Here is a 20579-nt window from a genome sequence, read left to right as displayed (position 1 = left end):
ATCTTAGACCGTTCCTCTACAGAATCTTTCCAGATCATTGATATCCTTCATCTGCCCTCTACAATTAAAAACACAGGTTTCCAACGGGGTTCAAGTCTGGAGACTTTTTTTTTTATGGCAAATTAACAATTTCTTTGAGGATTTTGATGTGTGCTTGGGGTTATTGTCTTGCCGGAAGATCCACTTGTGGCCAAGTGTTTTTTTTGGGGGGGGTTAGAATGTCCTGGAAATGGGTAAAGTTCATGATACCGTTGACCTTAATGGCCCCAGGACCAGTGGTCGGAAAATAGCCCCATAACATCAAAGATCCACCACCATATTTTACAGTAGGGATGAGGGATTTTCTACATACTGTAGGCATTGTTCTTTCAGAGGCCCAAACCATCGCTGGTGTGCGTGGCCAAAGGATAATATTACTGTGTTGAAATGGCACTGGTTTCCGGTCCAAGTACCAATGCTGTTTAGCGAACTCCAGGTGGTGCTATGGTCAGATTACATGGAAACAGAGATCTTTGGCCACGCACACCAACGGTGGGTTTGGTCTCTGATAGAACAGTGGCCACCAGTTTTCCATCCCTGGTCTTGAGAGACGAGATTAATTCCTCACTTTTCTCACCACCCTTTCTCTCTCTGTCTCTCTCTCTCTCTCTCTCTCTCTCTCTCTCACTGTCTCTCTGTCTCTCTCTCACTGTCTCTCTCTCACTGTCTCCCGTCTCTCTCTCACTGTCTCCCGTCCCTCCCTCGGTCTGTCTCTCCCTCGGTCTGTCTCTCTCTCTGTCTCAGGTGTATTGTGGAAGCAGAGAACCTGGATGAGAGAGTAGCGGTGTTAACGCGGGTCATTGAGATCCTTCAGGTGTTTCAGGAGCTCAACAACTTCAATGGTGTTCTGGAGGTGGTCTCTGCCATCAACTCTGTCCCCGTCTACCGGCTCGACCACACCTTCGAGGTGATCGCACAGCCAGACATACACAAACAGACGCACCGTCAAGGTGAACACAGCCCAGACATGTACCGTAGGGTGACGGCCCCAAATGGTACACTGTTCCCTATATAGAGAGCATAGGTTGCCAATTCAGGATAAAAGTAGTGCACTATGTAGGGAATAGGGTGCCATTTGGGACAAAAATGTCAGTTTAACCAACCATTAATGTCTGTAGCAGAACATGGATGCAAGGTTGACGTCAATTCAGTTTCGGTCAGAAGCAAACGGGTATATATCTTCTGTTTCGATCCAGTAGTAAACGGGTATATATCTTCTGTTTCGGTCCAGTAGTAAACAAACTGGTATATATCTTCTGTTTCGGTCCAGTAGTAAACAAACGGGTATATATCTTCTGTTTCGGTCCAGTAGTAAACAAACGGGTATATATCTTCTGTTTCGGTCCAGTAGTAAACAAACGGGTATATATCTTCTGTTTCGGTCCAGTAGTAAACAAACGGGTATATATCTTCTGTTTCGGTCCAGTAGTAAACAAACGGGTATATATCTTCTGTTTCGGTCCAGTAGTAAACAAACGGGTATATATCTTATGTTTCGGTCCAGTAGTAAACAAACGGGTATATATCTTCTGTTTCGGTCCAGTAGTAAACAAACGGGTATATATCTTCTGTTTCGGTCCAGTAGTAAACAAACGGGTATATATCTTCTGTTTCGGTCCAGTAGTAAACAAACGGGTATATATCTTCTGTTTCATACAATGAAATATAATTGTCCCCCAATCCTGCCAGCATGCAATGTGTATTGTCTGGTGCTACTGTCTGGTGCCTACTGTCTGGTGCCTATTGAGCACTAAGACAATACATTTATTTGATTCATCACGTCCAATCTCCTCCTCCAAAACCCATTGGATGAGAAAGTCAGAGGTCACTCCCCTCTGACCTTCTCATCCAATGGGTTTTGGAGAAGGAGGCAAAGAATCATAAAAATGCAATTGACATTCTCCCAATCCTTTACCGAGCAGCAAGTTAACGAGAGATGTTGTTCTTGTCTTTCAGGCGGTCCCCGAGAGGAAGAAGAGGATCCTAGAGGAAGCAGTGGAACTGAGCCAGGACCATTTCAAGAAGTACCTGGCTAAGCTCAAGTCCATTAACCCACCCTGCGTGCCTTTCTTTGGTAAGACCTTCCGGACAGACGGGAGCACACTGACACACAGAACCACATCCTCCTCACAGTACTGAGACTGAACTCTACTGACCTGACACACAGAACCACATCCTCCTCACAGTACTGAGACTGAACTCTACTGACCTGACACACAGAACCACATCCTCCTCACAGTACTGAGACTGAACTCTACTGACCTGACACACAGAACCACATCCTCCTCACAGTACTGAGACTGAACTCTACTGACCTGACACACAGAACCACATCCTCCTCACAGTACTGAGACTGAACTCTACTGACCTGACACACAGTACTGAGACTGAACTCTACTGACCTGACACACAGTACTGAGACTGAACTCTACTGACCTGACACACAGAACCACATCCTCCTCACAGTACTGAGACTGAACTCTACTGACCTGACACACAGTACTGAGACTGAACTCTACTGACCTGACACACAGTACTGAGACTGAACTCTACTGACCTGACACACAGTACTGAGACTGAACTCTACTGACCTGACACACAGTACTGAGACTGAACTCTACTGACCTGACACCCATCCAACATAGTTCCTGGAACCATACTGTAAAGGACCATGAGAAAGGAATATGTTGAAGCCAGCACAGTACGGTTCGGGTCAGAATTATACTGTGAAAAGGGTATTAGGTAACACACGCATACCATCTGGCCCTGCCCTACCTACCTGTCCCGGTATCTACCTGTCCCATCTATCTACCTGACCAGGTATCTACCTGTCCCATCTATCTACCTGACCAGGTATCTACCTGTCCCATCTATCTACCTGACCAGGTATCTTTTTTTTATTTTTTTTATTTCACCTTTATTTAACCAGGTAGGCTAGTTGAGAACACCTTTATTTAACCAGGTAGGCTAGTTGAGAACACCTTTATTTAACCAGGTAGGCTAGTTGAGAACACCTTTATTTAACCAGGTAGGCTAGTTGAGAACAAGTTCTCATTTGCAACTGCGACCTGGCCAAGATAAAGCATAGCAGTGTGAGCATACAACAAAGAGTTACACATGGAGTAAACAATTAACAAGTCAATAACACAGTAGAAAACGAAGGGGGGGTCTATATACAATGTGTGCAAAAGGCATGAGGAGGTAGGCAAATAATTACAATTTTGCAGATTAACACTGGAGTGATAAAAGATCAGATGGTCATGTACAGGTAGAGATATTGGTGTGCAGAAGAGCAGAAAAGTAAATAAATAGAAACAGTACGGGGATGAGGTAGGTGAAAAGGGTGGGCTATTTACCAATAGACTATGTACAGCTGCAGCGATCGGTTAGCTGCTCAGATAGCTGATGTTTGAAGTTGGTGAGGGAGATAAAAGTCTCCAACTTCAGCGATTTTTGCAATTCGTTCCAGTCACAGGCAGCAGAGTACTGGAACGAAAGGCGGCCAAATGAGGTGTTGGCTTTAGGGATGATCAGTGAGATACACCTGCTGGAGCGCGTGCTACGGATGGGTGTTGCCATCGTGACCAGTGAGCTGAGATAAGGCGGAGCTTTACCTAGCATAGACTTGTAGATGACCTGGAGCCAGTGGGTCTGGCGACGAATATGTAGCGAGGGCCAGCCGACTAGAGCATACAAGTCGCAGTGGTGGGTAGTATAAGGTGCTTTAGTGACAAAACGGATGGCACTGTGATAGACTGCATCCAGTTTGCTGAGTAGAGTGTTGGAAGCCATTTTGTAGATGACATCGCCGAAGTCGAGGATCGGTAGGATAGTCAGTTTTACTAGGGTAAGCTTGGCGGCTTGAGTGAAGGAGGCTTTGTTGCGGAATAGAAAGCCGACTCTTGATTTGATTTTCGATTGGAGATGTTTGATATGAGTCTGGAAGGAGAGTTTGCGGTCTAGCCAGACACCTAGGTACTTATAGACGTCCACATATTCTAGGTCGGAACCATCCAGGGTGGTGATGCTAGTCGGGCATGCAGGTGCAGGCAGCGACCGGTTGAAAAGCATGCATTTGGTCTTACTAGCGTTTAAGAGCAGTTGGAGGCCACGGAAGGAGTGTTGTATGGCATTGAAGCTTGTTTGGAGGTTAGATAGCACAGTGTCCAAAGACGGGCCGAAAGTATATAGAATGGTGTCGTCTGCGTAGAGGTGGATCAGGGAATCGCCCGCAGCAAGAGCAACATCATTGATATACACAGAGAAAAGAGTCGGCCCGAGAATTGAACCCTGTGGCACCCCCATAGAGACTGCCAGAGGACCGGACAGCATGCCCTCCGATTTGACACACTGAACTCTGTCTGCAAAGTAATTGGTGAACCAGGCAAGGCAGTCATCCGAAAAACCGAGGCTACTGAGTCTGCCGATAAGAATATGGTGATTGACAGAGTCGAAAGCCTTGGCGAGGTCGATGAAGACGGCTGCACAGTACTGTCTTTTATCGATGGCGGTTATGATGTCGTTTAGTACCTTGAGTGTGGCTGAGGTGCACCCATGACCGGCTCGGAAACCAGATTGCACAGCGGAGAAGGTACGGTGGGATTCGAGATGGTCAGTGACCTGTTTGTTGACTTGGCTTTCGAAGACCTTAGATAGGCAGGGCAGGATGGATATAGGTCTGTAACAGTTTGGGTCCAGGGTGTCTCCCCCTTTGAAGAGGGGGATGACTGCGGCAGCTTTCCAATCCTTGGGGATCTCAGACGAGATGAAAGAGAGGTTGAACAGGCTGGTAATAGGGGTTGCGACAATGGTGGCAGATAGTTTCAGAAATAGAGGGTCCAGATTGTCAAGCCCAGCTGATTTGTACGGGTCCAGGTTTTGCAGCTCTTTCAGAACATCTGCTATCTGGATTTGGGTAAAGGAGAACCTGGAGAGGCTTGGGCGAGGAGCTGCGGGGGGGGCGGAGCTGTTGGCCGAGGTTGAAGTAGCCAGGCGGAAGGCATGGCCAGCCGTTGAGAAATGCTTATTGAAGTTTTCGATAATCATGGATTTATCAGTGGTGACCGTGTTACCTAGCCTCAGTGCAGTGGGCAGCTGGGAGGAGGTGCTCTTGTTCTCCATGGACTTCACAGTGTCCCAGAACTTTTTGGAGTTGGAGCTACAGGATGCAAACTTCTGCCTGAAGAAGCTGGCCTTAGCTTTCCTGACTGACTGCGTGTATTGGTTCCGGACTTCCCTGAACAGTTGCATATCACGGGGACTATTCGATGCTATTGCAGTCCGCCACAGGATGTTTTTGTGCTGGTCGAGGGCAGTCAGGTCTGGGGTGAACCAAGGGCTGTATCTGTTCTTAGTTCTGCATTTTTTGAACGGAGCATGCTTATCTAAAATGGTGAGGAAGTTACTTTTAAAGAATGACCAGGCATCCTCAACTGACGGGATGAGGTCAATGTCCTTCCAGGATACCCGGGCCAGGTCGATTAGAAAGGCCTGCTCACAGAAGTGTTTTAGGGAGCGCTTGACAGTGATGAGGGGTGGTCGTTTGACTGCGGCTCCGTAGCGGATACAGGCAATGAGGCAGTGATCGCTGAGATCCTGGTTGAAGACAGCGGAGGTGTATTTGGAGGGCCAGTTGGTCAGGATGACGTCTATGAGGGTGCCCTTGTTTACAGAGTTAGGGTTGTACCTGGTGGGGTCCTTGATGATTTGTGTGAGATTGAGGGCATCTAGCTTAGATTGTAGGACTGGCGGGGTGTTAAGCATATCCCAGTTTAGGTCACCTAACAGAACAAACTCTGAAGCTAGATGGGGGGCGATCAATTCACAAATGGTGTCCAGGGCACAGCTGGGAGCTGAGGGGGGTCGGTAGCAGGCGGCAACCGTGAGAGACTTATTTCTGGAGAGAGTAATTTTCAAAATTAGTAGTTCGAACTGTTTGGGTATGGACCTGGAAAGTATGACATTACTTTGCAGGCCATCTCTGCAGTAAACTGCAACTCCTCCCCCTTTGGCAGTTCTATCTTGACGGAAGATGTTATAGTTGGGTATGGAAATCTCTGAATTTTTGGTGGCCTTCCTGAGCCAGGATTCAGACACAGCAAGGACATCAGGGTTAGCAGAGTGTGCTAAAGCAGTGAGTAAGACAAACTTAGGGAGGAGGCTTCTGATGTTGACATGCATGAAACCAAGGCTTTTTCGAACACAGAAGTCAACAAATGAGGGTGCCTGGGGACATGCAGGGCCTGGGTTTACCTCCACATCACCCGCGGAACAGAGAAGGAGTAGTATGAGGGTGCGGCTAAAGGCTATCAAAACTGGTCGCCTAGAGCGTTGGGGACAGAGAATAAGAGGAGCAGGTTTCTGGGCATGGTAGAATATATTCAGGGCATAATGCGCAGACAGGGGTATGGTGGGGTGCGGGTACAGCGGAGGTAAGCCCAGGCACTGGGTGATGATGAGAGAGGTTGTATCTCTGGACATGCTGGTAGTAATGGGTGAGGTCACCGCATGTGTGGGAGGTGGGACAAAGGAGTTATCAGGGGTATGAAGAGTGGAACTAGGGGCTCCATTGTGGACTAAAACAATGATAACTAACCTGAACAACAGTATACAAGGCATATTGACATTTGAGAGAGACATAAAGCGAGGCATACAGTAATCACAGGTGTTGAATTGGGAAAGCTAGCTAAAACAGTAGGTGAGACAACAGCTAATCAGCTAGCACAACAACAGCAGGTAAAATGGCGTAGACTAGGCAACGGGGCCAACAGATAAAACAAACAAGCAGAATGGAGTACCGTGATTTATGGACAGTCCAGCGTGCATCAGCTATGTAGCCAAGAGATCAGTGTCCAGGGGGCAGCGGTGGATGGGGAAGGGAAGCTGGACTGGCGAGTGTTATCCAGGTAAAAAAAACGAACAATGACTAAATAGCTTGTAGCTAGTTAGCTGGTTAGCTTCTGGAGGTTCTTGAGTGTGTTCTAAAAATAAATAAAAAATAATAGCGATTCCGTATCACATTGGGTGAGGCAGGTTTCCGGAAGGTATAAACAAATTAAAAGTCAAAAGAGATAGAAAGTAAATATGGGTCCGGAGGGCGTTTGGGACGCAGGGATTCAGGCGGTTAGCAGGCCTGTGCTAACAAGCTAACAGTTTGTAGGCCCGGGCTAGACAAGGTAGCAGTTAGCGGACCGGAGCTGGACAAGCTAGCAGTTAGCAGGCCGAATTAGCAAGCAGGGAGATAGCGAGGGCTAGAGAGTTAGCCTTTGGGGGACGTCGCGATGGGGTGAGTCTGTTTATTCCTCTTCATGCGGTGACATCGATAGACCGGTCGTGGGCCCGGGTATTGTAGCTCAGGAGTATGCTACGGTGGTAGCGCAGGCCGGGCTAGCTTCAAGCTAAGTGGGTGGAAACGCTAGCCAGGGGTAATCGTCCAGGGTTGCGGTTTAGCTGGATAGCTAGTTGTGAAGATCCAGCGTATTTGGAAGCTTAGGTTTAGCAAAATGTTTTTAAAGGGATAGCTATGTAAAAAACGAAAAATATGTAAAAAAACGAAAAATAAACAAAATATAAACAAAATATACAGGGACACGACACGACAGGACGACTTACTGCTACGCCATCTTGGATATCTACCTACCTGACCAGGTATCTACCTGCTTGACCAGGTATCTACCTGCCCTATCTACCTACCTGACCAGGTATCTACCTACCTGACCAGGTATCTACCTACCTGACCAGGTATCTACCTGCCCCAACTACCTACCTGACCAGGTATCTACCTACCTGTCTGTCCCAGGTATCTACATGACCAATAACTACCTACCTACCCGTCTGTCCCAGGTATCTACCTAACCAATAACTACCTCCCCGTCTGTCCCAGGTATCTACCTGACCAATAACTACCTACCCGTCTGTCCCAGGTATCTACCTGACCAATAACTACCTACCCATCTGTCCCAGGTATCTACCTGACCAATAACTACCTACCTACCCATCTGTCCCAGGTATCTACCTGACCAATAACTACCTACCTGTCTGTCCCAGGTATCTACCTGACCAATACCTACCTACATGTCTGTCCCAGGTATCTACCTAACCAATAACTACCTCCCCGTCTGTCCCAGGTATCTACCTGACCAATAACTACCTACCCGTCTGTCCCAGGTATCTACCTGACCAATAACTACCTACCCATCTGTCCCAGGTATCTACCTGACCAATAACTACCTACCTACCCATCTGTCCCAGGTATCTACCTGACCAATAACTACCTACCTGTCTGTCCCAGGTATCTACCTGACCAATACCTACCTACCCGTCTGTCCCAGGTATCTACCTGACCAATAACTACCTACCTACCCGTCTGTCCCAGGTATCTACCTGACCAATAACTACCTACCTACCTGTCTGTCCCTGACCAATAACTACCTACCTCCCCGTCTGTCCCAGGTATCTACCTGACCAGTAACTAACTACCTACCCATCTGTCCCAGGTATCTACCTGACCAATAACTACCTCCCCGTCTGTCCCAGGTATCTACCTGACCAATAACTACCTCCCCGTCTGTCCCAGGTATCTACCTGACCAATAACTACCTACCCATCTGTCCCAGGTATCTACCTGACCAATAACTACCCACCTACCCGTCTGTCCCAGGTATCTACCTGATCAATAACTACCTACCTACCCGTCTGTCCCAGGTATCTACCTGACCAATACCTACCTACATGTCTGTCCCAGGTATCTACCTGACCAATAACTACCTACCTACCCGTCTGTCCCAGGTATCTACCTGACCAATAACTACCTACCTACCCGTCTGTCCCAGGTATCTACCTGACCAATAACTACCTACCTACCCGTCTGTCCCAGGTATCTACCTGACCAATAACTACCTACCTACCCGTCTGTCCCAGGTATCTACCTGACCAATAACTACCTACCTACCCGTCTGTCCCAGGTATCTACCTGACCAATAACTACCTCCCCGTCTGTCCCAGGTATCTACCTGACCAATAACTACCTACCTACCCGTCTGTCCCTGACCAATAACTACCTACCTACCCGTCTGTCCCAGATATCTACCTGACCAATAACTACCTACCTACCCGTCTGTCCCAGATATCTACCTGACCAATAACTACCTACCTGTCTGTCCCAGGTATCTACCTGACCAATAACTACCTACCTACCCGTCTGTCCCAGGTATCTACCTGACCAATAACTACCTACCTACCCGTCTGTCCCAGGTATCTACCTGACCAATAACTACCTACCTACCCGTCTGTCCCAGGTATCTACCTGACCAATAACTACCTACCTACCCGTCTGTCCCTGACCAATAACTACCTACCTACCCGTCTGTCCCAGGTATCTACCTGACCAATAACTACCTACCTACCCGTCTGTCCCAGGTATCTACCTGACCAATACCTACCTACCTACCCATCTGTCCCAGGTATCTACCTGACCAATAACTACCTACCTACCCGGCTGTCCCAGGTATCTACCTGACCAATAACTACCTACCCGGCTGTCCCAGGTATCTACCTGACCAATAACTACCTCCCCGTCTGTCCCAGGTATCTACCTGACCAATAACTACCTCCCCGTCTGTCCCAGGTATCTACCTGACCAATAACTACCTACCCGTCTGTCCCAGGTATCTACCTGACCAATAACTACCTCCCTACCCGTCTGTCCCAGGTATCTACCTGACCAGTAACTAACTACCTACCCGTCTGTCCCAGGTATCTACCTGACCAATAACTACCTACCCGTCTGTCCCAGGTATCTACCTGACCAATAACTACCTACCAGTCTGTCCCAGGTATCTACCTGACCAATAACTACCTACCTACCCGTCTGTCCCAGGTATCTACCTGACCAATAACTACCTACCTACCCGTCTGTCCCTGACCAATAACTACCTACCTACCTGTCTGTCCCAGGTATCTACCTGACCAATAACTACCTACCTACCCGTCTGTCCCTGACCAATAACTACCTACCTCCCCGTCTGTCCCAGGTATCTACCTGACCAACATCCTGAAGACAGAGGAGGGGAACCCCGACTTCCTGAAGAGACACGGCAAAGAGCTGATCAACTTCAGTAAGAGGAGGAAAGTAGCCGAAATCACAGGAGAGATACAGCAGTACCAGAACCAGCCGTACTGTCTCAAGGTCCAGCAGGACATCAAGGTAGGCCGATCAGAACCAGCCGTACTGTCTCAAGGTCCAGCAGTACATCAAGGTAGGCCAATCAGAACCAGCCTTACTGTCTCAAGGTCCAGCAGGACATCAAGGTAGGCCAATCAGAACCAGCCTTACTGTCTCAAGGTCCAGCAGGACATCAAGGTAGGCCAACCAGAACCAGCCGTACTGTCTCAAGGTCCAGCAGGACATCAAGGTAGGCCGATCAGAACCAGCCGTACTGTCTCAAGGTCCAGCGGGACATCAAGGTAGGCCGATCAGAACCAGTCGTACTGTCTCAAGGTGCAGCGGGACATCAAGGTAGGCCGATCAGAACCAGCCGTACTGTCTCAAGGTGCAGCGGGACATCAAGGTAGGCCAACCAGAACCAGCCTTACTGTCTCAAGGTCCAGCAGGACATCAAGGTAGGCCAATCAGAACCAGCCTTACTGTCTCAAGGTCCAGCAGGACATCAAGGTAGGCCAATCAGAACCAGCCTTACTGTCTCAAGGTCCAGCAGGACATCAAGGTAGGCCAATCAGAACCAGCCTTACTGTCTCAAGGTCCAGCAGGACATCAAGGTAGGCCGATCAGAACCAGCCTTACTGTCTCAAGGTGCAGCAGGACATCAAGGTAGGCCGATCAAAACCAGCCTTACTGTCTCAAGGTGCAGCAGGACATCATGTTTCTCCATCTCTCTACATGTCCTAGTCCATCTCTCTTTCTGCCTGTCCTAGTCCATCTCTCTATACCTGTCCTAGTCCCTCTCTCTCTACCTGTCCCAGTCCCTCTCTCTACCTGTCCCAGTCCCTCTCTACCTGTCCCAGTGTCTCTCTCTACCTGTCCCAGTGTCTCTCTACCTGTCCCAGTGTCTCTCTACCTGTCCCAGTGTCTCTCTCTACCTGTCCCAGTGTCTCTCTCTACCTGTCCCAGTGTCTCTCTCTACCTGTCCCAGTGTCTCTCTCTACCTGTCCCAGTGTCTCTCTCTACCTGTCCCAGTGTCTCTCTCTACCTGTCCCAGTGTCTCTCTCTCTCTCTCTCTACCTGTCCTAGATCCTCTCTCCTTCCCCTGCACCATAACAACAGTGGTCACCTTGCCTTTGATCCACACATTCCAAAGGGAATATTGTTAATCAGATGGCCTGTGTTTTTATCCCAGAGGTTTTTTGAGAACCTGAACCCGATGGGCAGTCTGGGTGAGAAGGAGTTCTCTGACTACCTGTTCAACAAGTCTCAGGAGATAGAGCCTCGCAACTGCAAGCAGCCGCCACGATTCGTAAGTAACCAGATCAAACCTTCCGGTAGTGAGATTTAATTACTGATCATTGTTTCCATGGAAACGCTGCTCGCTAATCAGTCAAACCGAGAGCATTTTTTTGTAAAAAAAAATATATATATATATTTTTTTTTACAAATACATTTATTATCACTTTGTATTTAGCTCAAATGTAACATCAATGGGTGGTAGGTAAAAATCTGTCGTTCTGCCCCTGGACAAGGCAGTTAACCCACTGTTCCCCGGTAGGCCGTCATTGAAAATAAGAATTTGTTCTTAATTGACTTGCCTAGTTAAATAAAGGTTCCCCCAAAAAATTTGCATAAAATAAAAATGACAGATTTGTGTGAGTGTGAGTTGTGCATGCTTACCCCAACTCTGTCACGACTTAATCCCCCTCTCTCTCTCTGTCCCCCTCTCTCTCCCCTCCAGCCCAGGAAGACCCTGTACCCCCTGAAGTCCCCGGGGATCCGGCCGGTGCGTACCTCTACGTCAGGGACCCTGAAGGGCCACCCCGTACCCCTGGAGAGAGAGCCCCCACACAAGATCACCTTCAGGAGCATCGCTGAGACAGAGCATGAGACCTCTTCCGTAGCCTCGGTCCCCACCTCACCCAGCACCCCTACGCCCCCACAGTCTGCCTGCTCAGACCTCAGCTCTGTCTTCATGGAACCAGATCTCTATAGTGTTTATGGTGAGGCTGAGGCAGAGAGAGAGACACAGACTAATAATTGCAGAAGTTGAAGTGGATATAATTTGATGTCTGTCTTCATTTTACAGGTGGCTCAACTTCTCTCTGTGGCCATTTTATATCAGGTGGAAACTCCATATTCTGTTCTGTTCTCCTCCCGCCCTCAAGTGAGTGTCACTGTTATCGCTGTACGATGAGTTGTGTCTGTCTGTGTTTAGGATTTAGGAAACAGAGCTTCTTTAGCTGGACAAACAAGAACACAGCCTTCCTATGGAGTAGACTGGGTTATGGTGTCTGGTAGACTGGGGTCTGGTAGACTGGGTTATGGTGTCTGGTAGACTGGGGTCTGGTAGACTGGGGTCTGGTAGACTGGGGTCTGGTAGACTGGGGTCTGGTAGACTGGGGTCTGGTAGACTGGGGTCTGGTAGACTGGGGTCTGGTAGACTGGGGTCTGGTAGACTGGGGTCTGGTAGACTGGGTTAATGGGGTCTGGTAGACTGGGTTAATGGGGTCTGGTAGACTGGGTTAATGGGGTCTGCTAGACTGGGGTCTGGTAGACTGGGTTAATGGGGTTTGGGTTCTGGTAGACTGGGTTAATGGGGTCTTGGGTTAATGGGGTCTGGTAGACTGGGTTAATGGGGTCTTGGGTTAATGGGGTCTGGTAGACTGGGTTAATGGGGTCTTGGGTTAATGGGGTCTGGTAGACTGGGTTAATGGGGTCTTGGGTTAATGGGGTCTGGTAGACTGGGTTAATGGGGTCTGGTAGACTGGGTTAATGGGGTCTGATAGACTTTGTTAATGGGGTCTGGTAGGCTGGGTTAATGGGGTCTCATAGACTTTGTTAATGGGGTCTGGTAGGCTGGGTTAATGGGGTCTGGTAGACTGGGTTAATGGGGTCTGGTAGACTGGGTTAATGGGGTCTGGTAGACTGGGTTAATGGGGTCTGGTAGACTGGGTTAATGGGGTCTGGTAGACTGGGTTAATGGGGGTCTGGTAGACTGGGTTAATGGGGTCTGGTAGACTGGGTTAATGGGGTCTGGTAGACTGGGTTATGGGGTCTGGTAGACTGGGTTATGGTGTCTGGTAGACTGGTGTCTGGTAGACTGGGGTCTGGTAGACTGGTTAATGGGGTCTGGTAGACTGGGTTAATGGGGTCTGGTAGACTGGGTTAATGGGGTCTGGTAGACTGGGTTAATGGGGTCTGGTAGACTGGGTTAATGGGGTCTGGTAGACTGGGTTAATGGGGTCTGGTAGACTGGGTTAATGGGGTCTGGTAGACTGGGTTAATGGGGTCTGGTAGACTGGGTTAATGGGGTCTGGTAGACTGGGTTAATGGGGTCTGGTAGACTGGGTTAATGGGGTCTGGTAGACTGGGTTAATGGGGTCTGGTAGACTGGGTTAATGGGGTCTGGTAGACTGGGTTAATGGGGTTCTGGTAGACTGGGTTAATGGGGTCTGGTAGACTGGGTTAATGGGGTCTGGTAGACTGGGTTAATGGGTCTGGTAGGCTGGGTTAATGGGGTCTGGTAGACTGGGTTAATGGGGTTTGGGTTCTGGTAGACTGGGTTAATGGGGTCTTGGGTTAATGGGGTCTGGTAGACTGGGTTAATGGGGTCTTGGGTTAATGGGGTCTGGTAGACTGGGTTAATGGGGTCTGGTAGACTGGGTTAATGGGGTCTGGTAGACTGGGTTAATGGGGTCTGGTAGACTTTGTTAATGGGGTCTGGGTTAATGGGGTCTGGTAGACTGGGTTAATGGGGTCTGGTAGACTGGGTTAATGGGGTCTGGTAGGCTGGGTTAATGGGGTCTGGTAGGCTGGGTTAATGGGGTCTGGTAGACTGGTGTCTGGTAGACTGGGTTAATGGGGTCTGGTAGACTTTGTTAATGGGGTCTGGGTTAATGGGGTCTGGTAGACTGGGTTAATGGGGTCTGGTAGACTGGGTTAATGGGGTCTGGTAGGCTGGGTTAATGGGGTCTGGTAGGCTGGGTTAATGGGGTCTGGTAGGCTGGTGTCTGGTAGACTGGTGTCTGGTAGACTGGTGTCTGGTAGACTGGTGTCTGGTAGACTGGTGTCTGGTAGACTGGTGTCTGGTAGACTGGTGTCTGGTAGACTGGTGTCTGGTAGACTGGGTGGTCGTGCTCCACATTTAGTGTGAGTAACCTGGGTAGGGTGAGTATGTATATTTTGCATATCCCACTCCCCCTGAGACCCTCAGAGTTGGGACACAGCCAGTGGATCAGCCATCATTGACGGCAACCTTGAAGCAATTACTAGTTCATTGTCTTGCTCAAGGGCAGAATGGCAGATTTTTACCTTGTCGGCTTTGGAAACCAGCCCGTTTTCCCCCCCAGCCCGTTTTCCCCCCCCAGCCCGTTTTCCCCCCCCAGCCCGTTTTCCCCCCCCAGCCCGTTTCCCCCCCCCAGCCCGTTTCCCCCCCCCAGCCCGTTTTCCCCCCCCAGCCCGTTTTCCCCCCCCAGCCCGTTTTCCCCCCCCAGAACGTTTCTGATAACTTTGTGACAACTGCTGGTGTAAAAAGGGCTTTATAAATACATTTGATTGACTGATTGATTGATTGATTGACTATACCTTTCTGTACATGTGTAGAGTTCCACTCAGTGTCTTGTGGAAGCCTTCACCAGCTAGGAGAGGAGTTACTGAAGCCCCCTCCACTTCCCCCTCGCAGGAAGGATGCTTTCTCTGAGACCAAGGTAACATACACACACCGTGCAATTTCAAGTTTTGTGTTTTTTGTGAAATGGAAGGATTGTTTTACTGGGGTCAAGCTAACACACACTTAGTACAGTACACCATTCAAGATGCTTCTCTGAGTTAGTCCATCTGATTGGTTCTCAACTCTGACTCCTGTTAGACGAACTACTAAAAGACAATCTGATTGGTTCTCAACTCTGACTCCTGTTAGACTAACTACTAAAAGACAATCTGATTGGTTCTCAACTCTGACTCCTGTTAGACTAACTAATAAAAGACAATCTGATTGGTTCCCAACTCTGACTCCTGTTAGACTAACTAATAAAAGACAATCTGATTGGTTCTCAACTCTGACTCCTGTTAGACTAACTACTAAAAGACAATCTGATTGGTTCTCAACTCTGACTCCTGTTAGACTAACTAATAAAAGACAATCTGATTGGTTCCCAACTCTGACTCCTGTTAGACTAACTACTAAAAGACAATCTGATTGGTTCTCAACTCTGACTCCTGTTAGACGAACTACTAAAAGACAATCTGATTGGTTCTCAACTCTGACTCCTGTTAGACTAACTAATAAAAGACAATCTGATTGGTTCCCAACTCTGACTCCTGTTAGACTAACTACTAAAAGACAATCTGATTGGTTCTCAACTCTGACTCCTGTTAGACGAACTACTAAAAGACAATCTGATTGGTTCTCAACTCTGACTCCTGTTAGACTAACTACTAAAAGACAATCTGATTGGTTCTCAACTCTGACTCCTGTTAGACTAACTAATAAAAGACAATCTGATTGGTTCCCAACTCTGACTCCTGTTAGACTAACTACTAAAAGACAATCTGATTGGTTCTCAACTCTGACTCCTGTTTAATAATCTATTTCTCTTTGTTTATATGACTTTGACCCTCCTGTGTTTTGTAGTTGAGTTCCAGGTCCAAAGGTCCCCCAGCCATCCCCCCCAGACTGCCCCCTCCTCTCCCCAGGGTCCAGCCCCGCACCCCAGTCTACAACGGCCTCAGCGACGGCCCCCTCCCCAGCAGCCCCCCACCTCCACCACCCCGGGACCCCCAGCCAGACACCCCTCCCCCCGTCCCCCAGAAGCCACCAGAGATCTTCATTAACTACCCCCCGAACCTCCAACCCTCCCCCCTCGGCCGCTTCCACTGGGATTTTGGCAGTTCCCCCTCCTCCCCTGGAACGCCCCCGGGTTCCCCCTCGCCCCGCGTCCCCCGACGGAGCTGCCTGCTCAGCGCCAGCCAGAACAGTCTCTGCCCACTCCCCCTGCCCATCATGGCCCCACCTGTACCTCCCCGCCACAACTCCTCCTCCCAGCTCCCCAAACTTCCCCCAAAGACCTACAAGAGGGAGCTGTTGTCACCTCCTTTACAGAGCCTCTCAATGGTGGAGAGCACAGAGGGTAGCCAATGAGGAGCCTCCTTGCTTCTTTTGTTGTTTCCTTCTCATCATGGCTGCTGCTCCACACAATACAAACTGTATCATACTATGACCTCATGACACAGAGCGATTTAAAAACAAACTAATCAGGATTTTTTTTTTAAAGCTACTGATCGTAACAAAGACTCCAAACCCCTCCCACTCATCTCCTACATTGACCAATCACAACACGGCCACTCCTCTCAGGGTATCAGTAGCCCCACCTTCATTTCAAGCCCTCTGTGCCAATGGATAATCCACACCAGTGTGCCAGCCAATGAACAAGGAGCCCCAAGACACTGACTCCTCCTCTGTGTGCAGTACACGTCACACACCTGTACACAACATTGACTGTGTCATTTTCTTCATATAGATATTCCACTCTGTACTGGAGTGGACAGGACAGTATGCCATAGTCCAGCAAGTAACTCTCCTACCCCCAAAAGAGACACTGTGCTGAACCCAGAAAGGAGAGGGCCGTGTCCTCTTCAGCCTGTCCTGGTGGTTGGGGACTATACAGACCACTGACACTTCCATCGGCATGGACAGGTCTTCTCACTGCCAACGCTTTGTGTGGATCTATGGGCATTGTTGCGTTGGCACACGGTTGTGTTTGCGAACGCCATTCACTCGTTCACCCCAGGAGTCAGTCCTCCTGTCCTGTGGTTCACGGACGGACGGACTCCACTCTGGACCGTACAAGACCTCAATGCTCTTTTTATCATGGAACTAATCAAACACACATTTACTGTTGGTTCTGTCTGGAACAAGCACGAGGATCATCAAAGTGTTGGAAGTTCTCCTCGTGAGGCTCCTCCCATCTGTGTCGACTCCCACTTTTTAGTGACCAGTCCTATGTTCTGCAGGGGGTCATATAAGGGATTCATGTTTTGAGGAATGACTAACTAAAACTGGACTGTGGATATTTCCATCCAGTCGTTCAGACATTACCAACCTGATCGTTGTCACACTGAAATCATTCCCCTCCTTTGTTTTGTTGGTCTCCACTGTGCACTGAACTGAGTAGAGCTGTGACTGTAATGGGTGTGAGCTCAGCGGTATTCACAGGGCTGTGTTACTGTGTGGTACAGGAGGATCATATAGCCCTGGACATGGGGTCCTTGCTGTAGTTGGTAGCTACATCCAGCCCTGCTGGTCCTAGAATTACCCTCCATTTCAGATGTTGCCTTTGACCCCACACTACTGACCTCTGTAGGCCTCTGCTAGAGGGATGGGTGGTGTGTGTTCGCTCCACCCTCTGCTAGAGGGACGGGTGGTGTGTGTTCGCTCCACCCTCTGCTAGAGGGACGGGTGGTGTGTGTTCGCTCCACCCTCTGCTAGAGGGATGGGTGGTGTGTGTTCGCTCCACTTGCACATAAAGCTTGGTCAACGTTGGTTTTGTCTACCCTTTTTTTAGTCATATGATGGATATCAAAGAGCTCCGATCTCGGAAAAGGATTTGACGACAACCTTGATATCTCTTCTCCTCTTCTCCACTGAGATATCTCTTCTCCTCTACCCTCTCCTCTGAGATATCTCTTCTCCTCTACCCTCTCCTCTGAGATATCTCTTCTCCTCTACCCTCTCCTCTGAGATATCTCTTCTCCTCTGCCCTCTCCACTCTGATATCTCTTCTCCTCTGCCCTCTCCACTCTGATATCTCTTCTCCTCTGCGATATCTCTTCTCCTCTGCGATATCTCTTCTCCTCTTCTCCTCTGAGATATCTCTTCTCCTCTTCTCCACTGAGATATCTCTTCTCCTCTACCCTCTCCTCTGAGATATCTCTTCTCCTCTACCCTCTCCTCTGAGATCTCTCTTCTCCTCTGCCCTCTCCTCTGAGATATCTCTTCTCCTCTGCCAGTGACGTGGTGACAACAGCAGCCAGACCTTTATCTGTCCAGGGTAGCGAGCAGATTGCAACATGCTAATGTGAGGCTCCGTTAGCCGTTACATGTTAGTTACTGTTTGGTGTAGGGTCAGATCGACCAGCCTTAACTTGTCCATACTTCCCTCAATTGCCGACTTGGAAGACAACCAATGTCCTCTAAATGTCCTTGTCTAGTTGCAGGGGGTTTGTTTGAATTTTAGAAAATGCTGCGTAATTAAAAAATTACTCCATGAAGTAAATCCAACATTGTGTATGCCGCCATCTTGTCAATTTCAAATAAAGGAATATTTTCTACATTTGAGTTCTGAGCAATTAAATGCTGTGGAGGGGGGGGGGGCGGTCAAACAGGAAATTGATTGAGTTCAGTTCAATTCCATTTCGTTCCGGGTTTTTTTCTGTGACCTCAATGCACAGTTCCTCTTGAGAGAAGTCAGATCAAGCCCGAACTGTGAGATGTCGAAAGGGAGTTGTAGTTTCCAACAAACCAATATTCTGCATAGATTAGCGGCCCGAAAACGTAGTAATTAACTACAATTCCCATAATCCATTGCGCGCCTACTTGTCTGGTCTGTGGGCAGACCAGAGAGCGAAAGGAGATGTAGTTAAATCCGAGGGATTGAGAACAGCGGCAGCAGTATCAGCAGTATCTCTACCTGAAACTACCTGATCTAAGTGATTGATAGTTGGCATAAAAATATGTCTTATTTCCTTTGAAGAACTAGTAAAATAGTGATCAGACAGCAGCTTTATAGACATGAGATGAGGCTTGTCATGAAATGGTCATCAAACAAAAACAATGTCTGCTAATATAAGCAACTTTACTACAGTAATGTGAATAGACTATGGTCAGTCAGTAATGGGATTCACTACCATCAAGGGACTTGGATTATTCTGTTTTTCACATAATGCATTTCATGTTTGGTTTTTTAAAGATGGAAACCGAAAAGAAATGTAATTTTTTTTTTATAAATATTGATATAATTGTACAAAAACCGAACCGACAGCTCAGCACTACTATTCAAACGAACCCCTTGCAACTACACATGGACGTTTCAAACACCATCAATCCAACATTCTCTGTGCTAAGCCAATCAGTACCTACCTAATAATAACACACATCAGCCAGCTGGAACAGAGTAATGGTCTGACCAGGGGATCTTTTTTAATAGTCATCTCCAGAGGTGTATTAACTAGGAACCAAACCGATGCAAACGGGATGAGACCGACCTGAATGTGTCCAATAGAAACTCTTGTTTCATAATGTTTTCTGTTGCAAGGTTGTTGTTGTGTTTTGCTAATGGATACATCCCTAAAAAGCCAAGATGACGTCTTAAATTAAACTAACCACCCCAAGTTAAAAATGTGTCCTATATGTCCAACACTACAGACTTGTTAGTACCATCATCCCCAGTTACTGTACCAGCCTTCTGGTTCTGTATGGAAATTCAGCACTGGAGGCATCACACTTAGCAACCCCACCAAAGCCTGGGACAAAGAGAAGGATAGCTCCCCTAGTGGACAAACTGGGAAATGGCCCCACAGCTCCCCTAGTGGACAAACTGGGAAATGGCTCCACAGCTCCCCTAGTGGACAAACCGGGAAATGGCTCCACAGCTCCCCTAGTGGACAAACGGGGAATCGGCTCCACAGCGCCCCCAGTGGACAAACGGGGAATCGGCTCCCCCAGTGGACAAACAGGGAATTGGTTCCCCTAGTGGACAAACTGGGAATTGGCACCACAGCTCCCCGAGTGGCTGTTTGAAATATCTGTATTCACAGAGAGGGGAGCCTGCTTCTGTTAGCGAGAGGTTCTTGTCCTCTCAAGAAATACCTTTTTTAATTTGAACACATGCATCATGCTCGGATGTGCCTTTTTATTTAGTTTTCTATTTTACAGAGTAGAGGCAAAAGGTGTCTAATGCTATTAAAAATAAATCCTGAAAAGAAAAACTAAACACGGTTTCCTATGTAATGCTTAGAACAAAAGCTATACACTAGAAAAACTGTACACGCTTGTGAATGCTGTGTATGTATACTATAACTAAATAATTTGCATAAATTGACTTCTCGGTTGTATTACATATACCACCCCCCCACCCCACGTTGCCTAACTATCCAATGGTCAGATAACAGGTCACCCCCCCCAGGCTAGAATCTAAACCCCGGGACTTAAACAGAAGGAAGCCATGTCTTCCGACCCTAGCCTGAGTTCTAGCCTGGCTTGTGCTGTCTTGCCAACTCTTTTGTATTATTTTTTTTTTTTTTCTGTCATTAAAAGTATGTTGTCATGACGTGACAAAGAAATAGGAGTTGGCAAGATGACACATGCAGATCTGGGACT

General features: G+C 48.2%; 1 protein-coding gene across 1 annotated transcript in view; it reads left to right on the top strand.

The window, feature by feature from the left end:
* LOC109884630 (son of sevenless homolog 2-like) overlaps positions 1-18534 on the top strand; it is a 47552-nt gene extending 29018 nt beyond the window's left edge. The window contains 8 exon segments of the mRNA XM_031787589.1: positions 704-946; positions 1996-2113; positions 10071-10243; positions 11394-11510; positions 11943-12204; positions 12291-12368; positions 14807-14910; positions 15837-18534. Of these exon segments, the coding sequence (XP_031643449.1) occupies positions 704-946; positions 1996-2113; positions 10071-10243; positions 11394-11510; positions 11943-12204; positions 12291-12368; positions 14807-14910; positions 15837-16343 (1602 nt within the window). The 3' untranslated portion in view covers positions 16344-18534.
* Positions 18535-20579: the final 2045 nt, after the last annotated feature.

The sequence above is a fragment of the Oncorhynchus kisutch genome, linkage group LG14, assembly GCF_002021735.2.
Source record: "Oncorhynchus kisutch isolate 150728-3 linkage group LG14, Okis_V2, whole genome shotgun sequence".
NCBI classification, from domain to species: Eukaryota; Metazoa; Chordata; class Actinopteri; order Salmoniformes; family Salmonidae; genus Oncorhynchus; species Oncorhynchus kisutch.
The sequence above is the reverse complement of the archived record's forward strand: the minus strand, read 5'-3'. Positions and strand labels throughout refer to the sequence as shown.